Source organism: Enhydra lutris, unplaced genomic scaffold (genome assembly GCF_002288905.1).
Source record: "Enhydra lutris kenyoni isolate GAN:26980312 unplaced genomic scaffold, ASM228890v2 scaffoldscaffold22, whole genome shotgun sequence".
Taxonomy (NCBI): Eukaryota; Metazoa; Chordata; class Mammalia; order Carnivora; family Mustelidae; genus Enhydra; species Enhydra lutris.
The window spans coordinates 15,198,014-15,212,627 of NW_019154106.1; the positions used below are offsets into that span (position 1 = coordinate 15,198,014).

General features: G+C 37.9%; 1 protein-coding gene across 1 annotated transcript; it reads right to left on the reverse strand.

Moving 5' to 3' along the window:
* Positions 1-5,800: 5,800 nt before the first annotated feature.
* On the reverse strand, positions 5,801-6,763 carry LOC111149689 (olfactory receptor 4C6-like). The gene has a single exon (XM_022506912.1). The coding sequence runs from the start codon at positions 6,761-6,763 to the stop codon at positions 5,801-5,803; it is 963 nt and encodes a 320-aa protein (XP_022362620.1).
* Positions 6,764-14,614: the final 7,851 nt, after the last annotated feature.

Genomic DNA, 14,614 nt, shown 5'->3' on the forward strand with positions numbered 1-14,614 from the left:
TGTGAGATTAAGAGTCACTTATGGTTTGTCTCCCTCCCAATCCCATCTTGTTTCATTTACTCTTCTCCTACCCCCTTAACACCCCATGTTGCATCTCCACTTCCTCATATCAGGGAGATCATATGATAGTTGTCTTTCTCCGATTGACTTATTTCACTAAGCATGATACCCTCTAGTTCCATCCACATCGTCGTGAATGGCAAGATTTCATTTCTTTTGATGGCTGCATAGTATTCCATTGGGTATATATACCACTTCTTCTTGATCCATTCATCTGTTGATGGACATCTAGGTTCTTTACATAGTTTAGCTATTGTAGACATTGCTGCTATAAACATTTGTGTGCACGTGCCCCTTCGGATCACTATGTTTGTATCTTTAGGGTAAATACCCAGTAGTGCAATTGCTGGGTCATAGGGTAGTTCTATTTTCAACATTTTCAACCCTTTCTTCATGTCTAGATGCCTATCTCTGTTTTACTCAACTTCCTTCTTTTCCCTCAGCTTATCTTCTAGATCACTGATTCTCTTCCTGTTTCATTTACCCAGACTGTTAGAGTATCCAGTTTAGAATGCAACTCATTTTTTTTTTTTTTGGTTAAAGATTTTATTTATTTATTTGACAGAGAGAGATCACAAGTAGGCAGAGAGGCCGGCAGAGGGAGAGGGGGAAGCAGGCACCCTGCTGAGCAGGGCTCTTCCCAGGACCCTGAGATCATGACCTGAGCTAAAGGCAGAGATTTAACCCACTGAGCCACCCACGTGCCCCTAGACTGCAACTCATTCATAGCATTTTTTAATCTGACCTGATTGGATCTCATTTCTGCCCTTAGAGATTCTATTGTCACTAATACTTTATTCAAGCCTAGCTCTTGAATTTATGATTGCTCTCCTGAATTACTTCTCTGACATCTTGCTTATATCTGTATCCATTAGTTCTGTGGCAGAGGACATTAAGGAAAAAAGAAACAAACAAGCAAAACTATATGAGGAATTAATAGTATGGTCACCATTATAAGTAATATTCTATAATCCTATTTCAGGCTAAATTTAAGATTTTATGTACTTATTAGTACATATCAGTCACATATTAATGTATTTTAAATATATAGGTACATGTGGCATTTCATCAGCATTTGGATTGAACTTGAAGATGAAAAACTAAATAAGTTATAATTTCATTAGCTTTGATATATTAGGTATTCATAACCCTCTAAAAAATGTTTGCATTCTAACAGCTGCTACTTATTGAGCACATATGATTGTGTCAAGTGCTTTCCTGTGAACACATGAATTATTTAGTTTCCAAATCTTTTGAGACTTTTCATATACAATCTACAATAAAAATGAAGATTTAGGGTGAAAAAATTATGTAGCTGGCCCAAGGATACATAGCTAAGTGATAGACTCATGCTTGCATTAAACTTGGTAGCTGGACAACACCATTCTTCTAAGTACTACCTCACACTTTATTTTTTTTAATAACTTTTCTTTTTTTTTAAGATATTATTTATTTATTTGATAGACAGAGATTACAAGTAATCAGAAATGCAGGCAGAGAGAGAGGAGGAAGCAGGCTCCCCGCTGAGCAGAGAGCCCAATGCAGGGCTTGATTCCAGGACCCTGAGACCATGACCTGAGCCAAAGGTAGAGGCTTTAATCCACTGAACCACCCAGGTGCCCCCTACCTCACACTTTAAAATCCTCCCTCAAAATGCAAAAATGTGCATTATAAATCTCACCATTTGTCAGTTTCTTGAAAATTCTGGTGATGGCAATCTCATACTGCACAGAGAAAAGCCCCTTCAATGGCTAACCCAACATGTGAAGTGTGTTCCCAAGTCTTACTTGTACATGTAAGAGGGAGAGGAAGAGTAACTCTGGCTGACAAGGTAGAGAATGTTCCCCACTACTTATCAATCTTCAACATAGTCTCCAGGAAAAAAGTAAAGAAGCAAAGTGTCCTCCTTGATTTCCAACTGCAATTTAAAGAAGTTTCCCTGAAAGGTCATGACCCTATAGAACTACTTCTCTGTTCTCCTCAGGGTTCGGCAATTTCCCGTCAGTATGATTTTTTAAGACACAGTTTCCTGTGGTTTGATTTGATCAAGTATTTGTAAAACTTTTATGTCTCCAACCAATTAAAGTTTTTTTTTTCTTTTTTTCTTTTTCCAAATTCTTCTGGGTGTCCATTTGAAGACACTTTCCATTCCCTTCATGTTCAGGAATAGAAAACTGTGGATTGAGATGGAATACAATATCTCTGTGCAGCATTAAGGCAAAATGCCCATGTGCTTACTAAATACAAGAGCTGAGTCCTGGGATGAAGTGCAACAAATCTACAAGGACCTGTAATGTGTTGGGAGTGGAGGAGCAACAGGTGCTTGTTAAAGATTAACATATTTTATGAATAATGTTCAATGATGTATAGACTAATCTAAAATCTACTTTTTTTTATTCCTCAGTACTTAAGCTATATATGTCATCACTTTAAAACTAAAGCACACAATTTTTAAAGATTAAAGGAATTTTTCTGTTTTCCATTTTCTTTTAAAGAGAAGGAATGGCAGGTCTGCTTACTCTGAATCTAGGTAGCCCTGGGATTGAAGCTTGAGGGAAACTTAGACTTAGATCATGATGTCCCTTTGGAGAGGGTCCATACCCAGGAGTCTGTTGTTCTACATACTCTTGTATCCTACCTATCTTTATGACTATTCACATCTGACAAAAAGAAGCAGAATTGAAGTGACTCATCAGAAAAATGAACTTGCAGAAGCACCTTCACCTGTAGTATTAAGGAACAAGCATTATTCACCTATGGTATTAAGAGACAAGTGTTATTTTCTTTTCACTGAGATTTTAGAGATATTCCCTGACCAGGAGAACATCTGACCAGGACCACACTCCTAGAGGAGATGATCTTCTAAACACATGACTCAACAGCAGGACTCCAGCAATTAATCCTGGAACTCTGGACCCTACTTCAAACCACACTTGGCATCTTCTACTTTATTCCATGCCCTGTTTTCTCCATCACTAGTTATTTGATTTTGTTAGAGAAAATGAAAGCTGTAACACTGAAATAATAGTATGAAGGTGGGGGAGACAGATAATATAAAAAACATGTTATTTGTGCAAGCATTAGGTGAGGTTTCACAAAACAGCTTTACAAGTCAGAAAGGACACAGAGACAGGCACAAAGAAATGTATGAAATGAGGGGAATCAAGTATCTATACTAAGTTTCCAAAGATAGATGGCTTAATCTCTGGGCCATTTCTTCCATTCTTAAAAGTTCTTTATTAACAGGCCTATAGCAAAATGTTTACAAAGCAGAGCTTTATGGTATGTTTTGGTTTGTAGAAGATCCTGTCCCCTATCTCTATGTCCCTCACACTGGTTTTATCGCCAAGGATGTTCAAACATAGCTACATACATACAAATTTTAGAATCAGTTTATTAATTTTAATGAAAATACACTTTGTCATTCTGGTGGAGGGGTGTTATTAATTCATTGTAGAAAATGGTGTCTCGGTACGCCTGGGTGGCTCAGTTGGTTAAGCGGCTGCCTTCGGCTCTGGTCATGATCCCAGCGTCCTGGGATCGAGTCCCACATCGGGCTCCTGGCTCGGCGGGAAGCCTGCTTCTCCTTCTGCCTCTGCTGCCACTCTGCCTGCCTGTGCTCTCTCTCTCTCTCTCTCTCTCTGGCAAATAAATAAATAAAATCTTAAAAAAAAAAATTAAAAAAAAAAAAAGAAAGAAAATGGTGTCTCAAAATCAGGGCCTTACTGGGCAGAGCCAGCCAAATTTCCCAAAGGACCACTGCCTAGGTGAATACCCAAGGTGAGATAGAGTGAATTACTGATGGAGTTCTAGAATTGCAGAGAAAGAGGAGGTACTTTTGTATTTGCTTATTGTCCAATTAGAACACAGAAAGATTCTTCAGTCTTCTGACTGGGATGAATGATGGAGTCCATAAGATAAATGAGGAAAGACTACTCAAACTTGGGACACAGATGTCATTGGTGACCTTGAAAAGAGCATTTGCAGTGTTAGGTACTGAAGTATCCCTGGGAGAGGTTTAAAGAGAATAGAAAGGATTGGGAAACAGGCATTAAAGAACCTCTTAAGTTTTGCAACAAAGAGGAGGCAATGAAATCGAGCAGTAGCTGATAAAGGAAATAAGACCAAGGGAAGATTTCATTTTAAAAATAAAAGAAATGACAGAAATGCTTCCTTGCTGAAGCAAATAATCCATTAGTAAGGTAAATATAGGTGAAATAAGAGATGCCTTTATGTAAGTGATAAGGAGGTGAGGATCAGAACACAGATTGTAAAGAGATTGGTTGCCTTTGGATAGGAGCAAGGTTATGTGTTTATTGGAGGAGGTAGAAAGGTAGTATATAATTGAAGAGATGCTGGTAGATTGATAGTCATGACTCTGTGGAATTGTTCTTCTGATGGCTTAATTTTTCTCTGTGAAATAGTAAGCAAGTTCATCTAATGTTTTTCCATTAATTTGATGCTTGCAATAGCTCTTTAAGAAGATATTCTTCTCCAAACTAGGGCACCATTTTACCCTATTTTGCTTTGCATTTGTATCATGAATAGTATTGAATTTTTCAACTCTAATATAGAGAGAATCATATGATTTATAAGCTAACATTAGTAACAGCAAGTTCCTATAAAAAGGGAGTAAGATCAAAACTTGTTTCAGATGTTACTGTTAAGAAGTGAGGCACTGGGGGTTCCTGGGTGGCTCAGTGGGTTAAAGCCAATGTTGGCTCAGGACATGATCCCAGGGGCCTAGGATCAAACCCTACAATGGGCTCTCTGCTCCATGGGGAGCCTGCTTCCTCCTCTCTCTGCCTGCCTCTCTGCCTACTTGTGATCTCTCTCTCTGGCAAATAAATAAATAAATATCTAAAAAAAATTGTTAAAATTTTTTTAAAAAGGAGACAGTCACTGAACTCCAAAGTAATATGTTTAAAGAGTAAAGCTATTTAATGTGAATTAATTTGAGGGAAACTTACAAGAGGTAAGAGAAGAAATTTGTATTCAAACTGACAGGTAATAATTTCAACACAAATGGTAAAAACAGCTCTTACCTATGTAATAGAAGATGGAAATTTTGGACCTACTTTTGACACTAGGAAAATTCCCAAACAGAGTACAAATATTCGAAGCTAAGAATATCATTAAGATCCTTCCAGTTCTGCAATTCTATAAATAAAACAGAAACATTATAATCCCAAATTTTTTACTAACAACAAGTTATTTATGCTGCCATGGGCTTTTTCTTCTCTTTTGACATGAGGCAAGATGAGGACATGTAAAATGAATCCAGGAATGAAGAGACAGAGAGTAACTAAGGAGAATACCAAGGGAAAGATATCAGGAGAGACTGTTTAAAGAGATGGAAACTTCACCCTAAGGAGGTAAAAATGGAAAAAAAAAAAAGAAAAAGAAAGAAAGGAAAATGAGATGGAGCCAGCCAAGGAATAGCTCTGGGAAAGAGAAGTTTAGCAGAAAGCAGAGTAAGAACAAACAAAAGCCCTGAACCAGGACCTGAATTATTAAAAACCAGACTTGAATTATTTTTTTTTTTAAGCTAAAAAAAAAGGGGGGGGGGAAATGGTGCCCAGAGTCTTCTAAAAAAAAGGGGGGGGGGGATGGAGCAAATGTACAAGAGAATTAGGAAATAACTTGATTATAGTATCTTAATCTGATTGGCACACATAAATGATGCCATTGGCTCTAGAGTGCCCAATGATTTGGAATGAATGGGACTTTCAGGAACTCATTATCCTTGTAGGAAAGATCTTTCCTTAGCATGTAAGCCAATGATATCCAGGGTCCCTCGTTTCACCAGTTTCCTCATGGCATTTTTTACCTCTGTGTTCCTCAGGGTATAGATCAATGGATTTAACATGGGTACAACAATGGTAAAGGCCACAGCCATTGCCTTGTCTATGGGGTAAGTGGCCACAGGCCACATATACAGGAAAATGCATGGCACAAAGAACAAGATGACCACAGTGAGGTGGGAGCCACAGGTGGAGAGGGCTTTGCGCCGCCCTTCAGAGCTACAAGACCTCAGGGAGCAGAGGATGACCACATAGGAGGTGGTGAGGATAAGAAAGATGATCACACACATCACCCCACTGTTGAGGATGACTAAAAGACCCAGGGTGTGGGTGTCCAAGCAGGCCAGTTTCAACAAGGGAAACAAATCACACATAAAGTGATCAATGACATTGGGGCCACAGAAGGGTATTTGATACATAAAGAGAAGCTGTATTACTGCGTGGAGAACACCCCCCACCCAGGGCCCTCCCGGTAGCAGACAGCACACACGAGAGCTCATGATGGTCGTGTAGTGCAGGGGCTTACAGATGGCCACATAGTGGTCATAGGCCATCATGATGAGAAGGATGATCCCCACACCACCAAAGAAATGCTCTGCAAAGAGCTGGGTCAGGCAGCCTTCTAATGAGATGGTAGTGGTCTTGGAGAGAGAGTCTACAATCATCTTTGGGGCAATGACAGAAGAGTAGGTGGCATCCATGAGGGACAAGCAAGTAAGGAAAAAATACATAGGTGATCTCAGACTCTGACTTGTGATCACAGTTACCACAATGAGTAGGTTTCCCAACACTGTGGACACATACATGGTTAGAAACACAGCAGAGAGTATTTTCCGCAGCTCCGGGTTCTCTGTAATGCCCAAAAGAATGAATTCAGTCACAATGCTTGGATTCTTCATTTACTACGGGCTGATATAAGCACACCACTCTGAGATAGAAAATCTACAAAAGAATATTATTTTTAGTTAGTCATCACTAAGTGTGTTGGACAATTTTACACTGTGTCTCAGACTCTCTTGACCTGCTTTTTTCTCCAGCCTCTAATACAGTAACCAGCTGCTAACAGTATAACCTCATAACAGCTCCATCTTAATTGATCCCAAATGATACAGTGAAAGCACTGCTCCAGTAGCAAACTTCTCCTGGCTCTGAATACTTAGGCAGAGGCTGTCTGCCTTTTGGTAGGAACACATTAGAGGCCACTACTTTAAATGGGAATATAAAATAAGGTTCTCTTAGGCTCCTCTAAAACCCAAAGACACGCTCTGCATATTATCCCTTTTACTAAACAAGGTAAACAGCTTCCAGGACACTGTTTGCAGTCTACAACATGGCCTAACCCCAATCTATAGCCCAAGAACTTCAATAATGCTTTAGTAGCTCTAATAAAGTAGAAGGATCATAGTCTCAGAATCAGGGTTTTATTTCAAATTATTCCTCTGACTTCTAGAATGTGTGGTGACATTGCTCACCACTCTGGACCTCCATTTTCCTCCTCTGGAGAAGAAGCATTTATAGTAGATGACAGGTATGTTAGGGGTTCAAAGAAGCCAGCTACGGAACTCTGTCCCTCTCAAAGACAGCAGTTCAGAGCTACCTGCATGAAATGTTTGCACTTCCAAATATAAGATGTTCCTTGAGCCATCTTAGGACTTAAGATATTTTAAAGCATAATACCCTAGAATAGATAATAATGTTCATTTTGTCTTAAAATCTATAAGTTCATCACTGTTCTTCTTTGGCCATTAATACATACCTCAACCAGACATTCAAGACTTTGCCCATAGATATCAACCTCATTTTTTTTTGTATGTCTCCTCCCACAGCCATCAAGTCCATCTCTAACTACCAGAACATACACCTTCTTCTGTCTAGTACAGTGAGAGGCCATGGGGCCAGAGAAGCAGACTTCGCACTCTGTCTCACTCATGACACTTACTGACCTAATATAATCTTCAATCCTTCAAAAATAAAACAGTGTAATAATAGTTAAAGTTAGTATGTGTCATGAAGTTATTTGAGGGTACTGTGCTAAGAGCTTCACGATTTCCTCTTTTAAGTCGCACAAAAGACTTATGAGACATGGAATGGTGTTATCTTGATTCTCTGATGTGGTGGATAATGCTTGGAGAGCTTGTACACTTTGGGTGAGTCTGTGAGCAAATTCATAGCACAAGCTACTAACCATCATCCTCTGCAGCCTCTCTAAGAGTTATATACCCTGCCTCACAATACTTTCATGAGCATCAAAAGAAGTACCAGCATGAGAATATTTGGGAAACACTAACCAAATTTTCATGATTATTTTCTATTCTTCCAAACTCATGACTTCCTCCAGCTTCTGCCTATGCCACATGTTGTCAAGAAATCCATCCTTCTTCCCTCCTGCCTTACTTCCTCCCCTGTGCCCCTTTCAGCACCACCATCCTGGATATTTGTTACGATAAACATATAGGGTGCATATCAGCAATACAATTCAATTGTATTCCTAGCCACTTTTTTTAAATTTAACTTCAGGTTGGTTCTGTCTCCTTATGTGGATGCTTAAGGATAGCTAATTTATTTTATTTTCACAAATTTCTGATGCTGTGCTGTGTACACATAGGTCATTTAATTTAATTTAATTAAACCCATGAAACTGAATTCATCCAAGGAAAGCAGCCCTGAATCCTGGTTCCCAGGCAATGGTGGTGCAGATCCTGCATCCAGAAATGAGAGATCGCCATTGTCAGAGCCTGGCTATTATTCCTCCAGCATCCAGGCTCATATATCCACATATCCCATTTATCTTCTTGCAGCTCTCTCTTTTCTACTCCTAGGTATGCTTTAACCAAACCCAAGAGCAGAGCTGTACCTTGGACTTCCAGTTCAGTGTTGAATCACAGCCTTTGGATCCTCTTTATAATAATGCCTTCATTTTCCAGTGATCCTGTGAAATACCATTGCTAAAAAAAAAAAAAAACTGTTAATATAAAGTGAAGAATTACATTTCTTCAGTGTCTAATTATTACCTATATAATGTGTACTTCCACTCTATAGTATGTCCTAGAGTGTGAGGGATACAGGAAGTGCCCTATCCATAAAGGTGGAGACAGAATAAGAACTCCTGAAACAGTAAGTGTACGACAATCAATATGGTCCATAGATTCAAAGAAGATGAAATGAGCTAAGCCTTGACGTGAGAATAGAGCCAATTCTAAATGTATGATGTAGAAAGTAAACAAGACGGGAACAGCCTGAGCAAGGCATGAAGAAAGGGAAAACATAATGTTCATAGCCAAAATACGTGGACTTTGACATCACACAAGCCTGTACTTCACACAAACTTACTGTCAAGAAATCCATTCTACATTTATCTTCCAGGGATGTAATTAACTGGAAGTTACACATTCTCTTTAAATCTCAGGTGCTTTTTTCAATTTATTGTATTAAACATCATAAGCTCCTAGCATTATAGTTAAGGTTTTGATATTTACATTTACAAACAATAAAATGTGACAAGATATCAATATAAATTATAGTTCGAATGTGTATTGAATGTTTTATTTGTGCTATCTCCTAAACAATAAATATATTATTGGTCTCCAGATGAAGCTAAAGTAAACTGACTGCATGAATTTATGCAATGTAATATTGATGTAGAGTGAATCTATACACAGATATCCTGTCAAAATAATAATCAAATTATTTAGTATGTGCTATGTCCTAGACATTTTGCTAGTACTTGATACATGTTTTCTCATTTAATTCTCACATCTGGCTACATTTAGACATATTTGATGGCTGAGCAAAAGCAGAATAATTAACTTGCTTAAGGGTATACAGTTAATAAGTGATAGAACTTGGATTTGAATCCAAGAAGCTGACTTTACAGCTAAGTCATGTTCTTAAGTGTGTGACTTTCTTGTAGAGCCTAATAATTTCTTCAGTAAAATCCTGGACTGGAAGAAAGTGTTAGCAATGTGTTTCAGGATGCCCCTGGATGTCATTTTACTGAGCAATCAATAGCTCTGTGTATCATTAACACAATGTGTCTCTAATCAATGGCTTTAAAAAGATTGTTTTTGTCAGTAAGTCTTCTTAATTCATTTTGTTTGTTTTTTAACATAATTTAATTTTATTTTTTTCAGTGTTCCAAGGTTCATTGTTTATGCACCACACCATTTTGCTTTCCTTAAGAGATGATTGGAGCTGGAATTATCTTCAATAGCACCTTTCTGTGTTGGAGATTACTATACCACTAAAGATACAAAACTTCATGTTTTCTTGGAATATTTTGCAAGGGAGGGGCTAGATCCATGAACAACCTTCCATGATTTCATGACCCCATCCCAGAGCAAATCATCACCATCACCTTCTGCACCAACACCAACAACCCCCTGTAGACGGAGCTGCTCATAAATTATGTGTGTTTTTATATAAAGAAAAATATTTTAAATCTAATTCATCTTTACATTTCAAATGAAAGCCAAATTTTGAAATATCATTAATTAAAACAAAAATAAAAACACCTTTTTCAAAGGTGATTAGTAGAAAAATCAAAGTTAAAGGAATTTGACACAAGGAGGAAGTAGAAATATATGTAATATATATACATATACATATGTACACATGTGTGTGCAAGGCATACACGCACACACACAGAGTTGCACAAAAGAAAGAAAACATCAAAATCACTCTAAAACTACCTTAGACATATCAGCTATTTTTCTCCTTCCTCTTCCTAAGAGAACATCCCTAAAATACAAACACACACTCTTATAGTTGTTAAGCTCATGACCTGCATTAGGAAGACACATCAATTTTGATAATTTGCAAAGAGCAATTAAAGTAAATCCAGCCCAAAAGTGTTGATAGCCTAAGGCTTTCCATCCCGAAGTCACAGTTTGTGTGTATAGAAAAAACAGATGAACTACTGATACATTTTAAACATAATTACACTTAATATATGTACATACATAATGGTGTATGCATGTAAAGTGATTCGATTGTTTCAATAATTTCAAAAATAGTAGTTCAAATTAATAAGCAGATGTTTAATACTCAAGTAACTTGTTTAGGTTACCTCCAGAACTCAACCTGATGTCATCCTTGCGACGCCAAAAGGCAGTTAACTGACGGTCCCAGGAAGTAGAAGGCAGACATTGTACAATAAATTTTCCAGGATAATGTCAAGGTAACCAAAGTTCTGCCCCCATCCAGGATCTACTTACCTGAACTTCATCAACAAAAGAGCTGTAAGTTTTTACTTATTAGAGTTTCAACTTAGCAGATCCAAGTAAGTCAGGACCAGCTCTGGAAACAAATCATCTAAGCACTTAATGAGAATTTGTTTTGATAGGTTCAGAGTTTCTAATGATTTTTAAGCAAGATTTAAAACAGCTGCTCTGGGGCACCTGGGTGGCTCAGTGGGTTAAAGCCTCCGCTTTCGGCTCATGTCATGATCCCAGAGTCCTGGGATCCAGCCCCACATTAGTCTCTCTGGTCAGCAGAGATCCTGCTTCCCTTCCTCTTTCTCTGCCTGCCTCTCTGCCTACTTGTGATCTCTGTCTGTCAAATAAATAAATAAAAATAAAAATAAAAACAAAAATAAAGCGGCTGCTCTAAGTGTGCAAGATCTTTTTTTTTTAATTTTATTTTTTTATAAACATATAATATATTTTTATCCCCAGGGGTACAGGTCTGTGAATCGCCAGGTTTACACACTTCACAGCACTCACCATAGCACATACCCTCCCCAATGTCCATAATCCCACCCCCCCAACCTCCCTCCCCCCATTAACCCTCAGTTTGTTTTGTGAGATTAAGAGTCACTTATGGTTTGTCTCCCTCCCAATCCCATCTTGTTTCATTTACTCTTCTCCTACCCCCTTAACACCCCATGTTGCATCTCCTCTCCCTCATATCAGGGAGATCATATGATAGTTGTCTTTCTCCGATTGACTTATTTCGCTAAGCATGATACCCTCTAGTTCCATCCACGTCGTTGCAAATGGCAAGATTTCATTTCTTTTGATGGCTGCATAGTATTCCATTGTGTATCTATACCACAGAAATCAGCTGCATTTCTCTACACCAACAACAAGACAGAAGAAAGAGAAATTAAGGTGTCAATCCCATTTACAATTGCACCCAAAACTATAAGATACCTAGGAATAAATCTAACCCAAGAGACTAAGAATCTATACACAGAAAACTATAAAGTACTCATGAAAGAAATTGAGGAAGATGCAAGATCTTAAATAGAAAACAAAACTTGTAGATGGCAGAAGAATTCAAATTTCATCTAAATGGGAAAGGCTGGTGAGGGGGAATAGATAATCTATTTACAAATAATTTATGGAACTGTGCCTACAATTTGGCTGTATTTTGAGCTTAATTTGTAAATGCTTTCCAACTCACATCTTAGAAGAAACACCATTAATAAGATCTTTTCCTTCACGCAATAAATTTGAGCTGAAGGAGGGCAGGGCGACATTTTCAAACGGCAGAGAATTTCAAAATATGCAGATCTGGATCATTCCAAGTGCATTCCCTGGAGGCTGTGTCTCTACTGACAGGAGCTAATCTCCACACCAAGGAATTCTTATCTGACCTCTGCAATGATCTGTTTTTCCCAGGGACAGAGCTTCACTGGATCCAGGCCAGGCTGATGCTCCACAAACACAACACCAAATCCTGGCATTAGCATTAACCTTCAAATATCTGCTCCACAAGTAAGCTCTCTACTTCAGTAACAGAATGGCCATACAGCAATCCATCTGCCTAATGACACAGATAAAGAAAAGTCAATATACCAGGCAAGTCCTGGGACCAAATTGTTCTCACTTAGCCTGGTGTCACCTTCATCTTTTAAGACTATTATTAAAATCGTGACATATCCAGCTGCAGGAGACTTTCCGTTATTAAAGATTAAAAAATGTACCTCAGCTAGAAAAATTAAGGACTCAATTCTTTCTCGCTCCATAACAATTAGTATTCCAAAATAACTTTTTCCATTTAGAAATATTTGGAGTTATGGACTTCATTCTTTTTCCAACTTCAATAGTGAAAAATATCGATATGCTACATTTACAGCATGGTTCCTAGTGCCCACTGCAAATTCATGTGTTAGATAACCTATTTATAAAAAGAACAGGGTGGGGGGAAATAATGGTATTAAAGTTGAGCATAAGTAAAATTCTACCTGGGCTTCAAACAACCACACACATCTGTATCCAATTGTTCTCTTCTGCAACGCCCCCTTAATAAAATGTTGTTCATCATACTTACTAACACAATTACATTTTTCACTCATGACTTAACTTGGTTATTAACCATCTGTTCCTCATTGGAATGTAAGTTCCATACAAGCACAACCTCTGTTTGTATTATTCAACACCTTACAAGAAGCCCCCAGAACACTCTGGCATACTGTAGGCACTAAACAGTATTATTTGAATAAATGAAATAAGAATTTAATATGCCTAATTGACCTTGGAGCCACCATTTTCAAGTAATAAATATTAAGACTATGGACTAGCAATAGAAAAAGCCCCATAGAAATGACAGTTAGCTCTTCCTAGTGCCACCCTCATACCCAGACTGAAGAGTTGTTTATTTTCCTTCAAATATTGAGTTATTTTTCCTGCAAATATCTCTCATTCATATGTCACTATCTTTCAAATGTGACCTTTTGAATAGCATTTCCTGAGCCCATTACATCACCCTAGCAAAGACTATTTGTGAAATGGGACAAGTAGAGAAGGCAGAGTATAAAAGACTTGCTATTGTAGCTCAACCCTTATTCAGTCCCATTTTCTTTGGTATCAAAGGCATAGAGATCTATTAAAACTTATTACATTAAGAGACTTAAAGCATATGAAGCCCTATCAAAATGTATGCATCATAACCTTCAATAAGTGTTAGATCACTCCCTCACTTAATGCCTGAAATTTTCACAGAACTGGAAGCCCATATAAACTGTTTGATGCTTGGTGTGGAGCCTGTTTAAGATTCTCTCCCTCTCTGTCTGCCCCTTCCCCAAATCATGCATGCACATACATGTGCACTCTCTCTCTCTAAAAAAAATATTAATAAAAAACTAAAGTCCTTATAAGGTAAAGTATCTTTCTACAACAGATCCAAATATTATTTATCTCATTAATTCTCTAGGGTAAATATACTTAATTCCATTTTGTTTTATGTCTGAGAAAATCAGATTATCATTTAACCTTCATGAAAGAATCTTAATGATGAGATCCTTTGCAAATGAATATCTTAACATTCTTTAAAATTACTCACAAATCAGCAAGACTCCATCTACTGAGAACATCAGACTGCCTTACATTTCTCCTTTCAGTTTTTATGCCTTCCAAGTTTCTGTTGACAATTTATAATCTGTATCCTTTTCATTCTCACATCAGTTACCCCTAAGGCACAATTGTTGGCCCTAGCTTCCCTCTTCAAATCCCCCCTTTTGTCTTAAACTAGAAATAATATTTACTCAATACTTCTCCTATCCTTATCCCTGGCTTAGCCTTAGCTCCTATCCAACTGTCAAAATAAACCACACATTATTTCATCTGGATTCTGTTGAAATGTCTAATTCTCACCAGCACATGCCAACTTCATCATTTTTGATATGCTAAGTGCTGTTAAATCATCTTCCAGGCCTGGGCATTGTGGGAAAAGTTATTCTGTCTTAGGATTTGAGACAGCCATGCATAAGCTAGGACAAACAGTCACCCCCAAGAACAGGTATACAATGC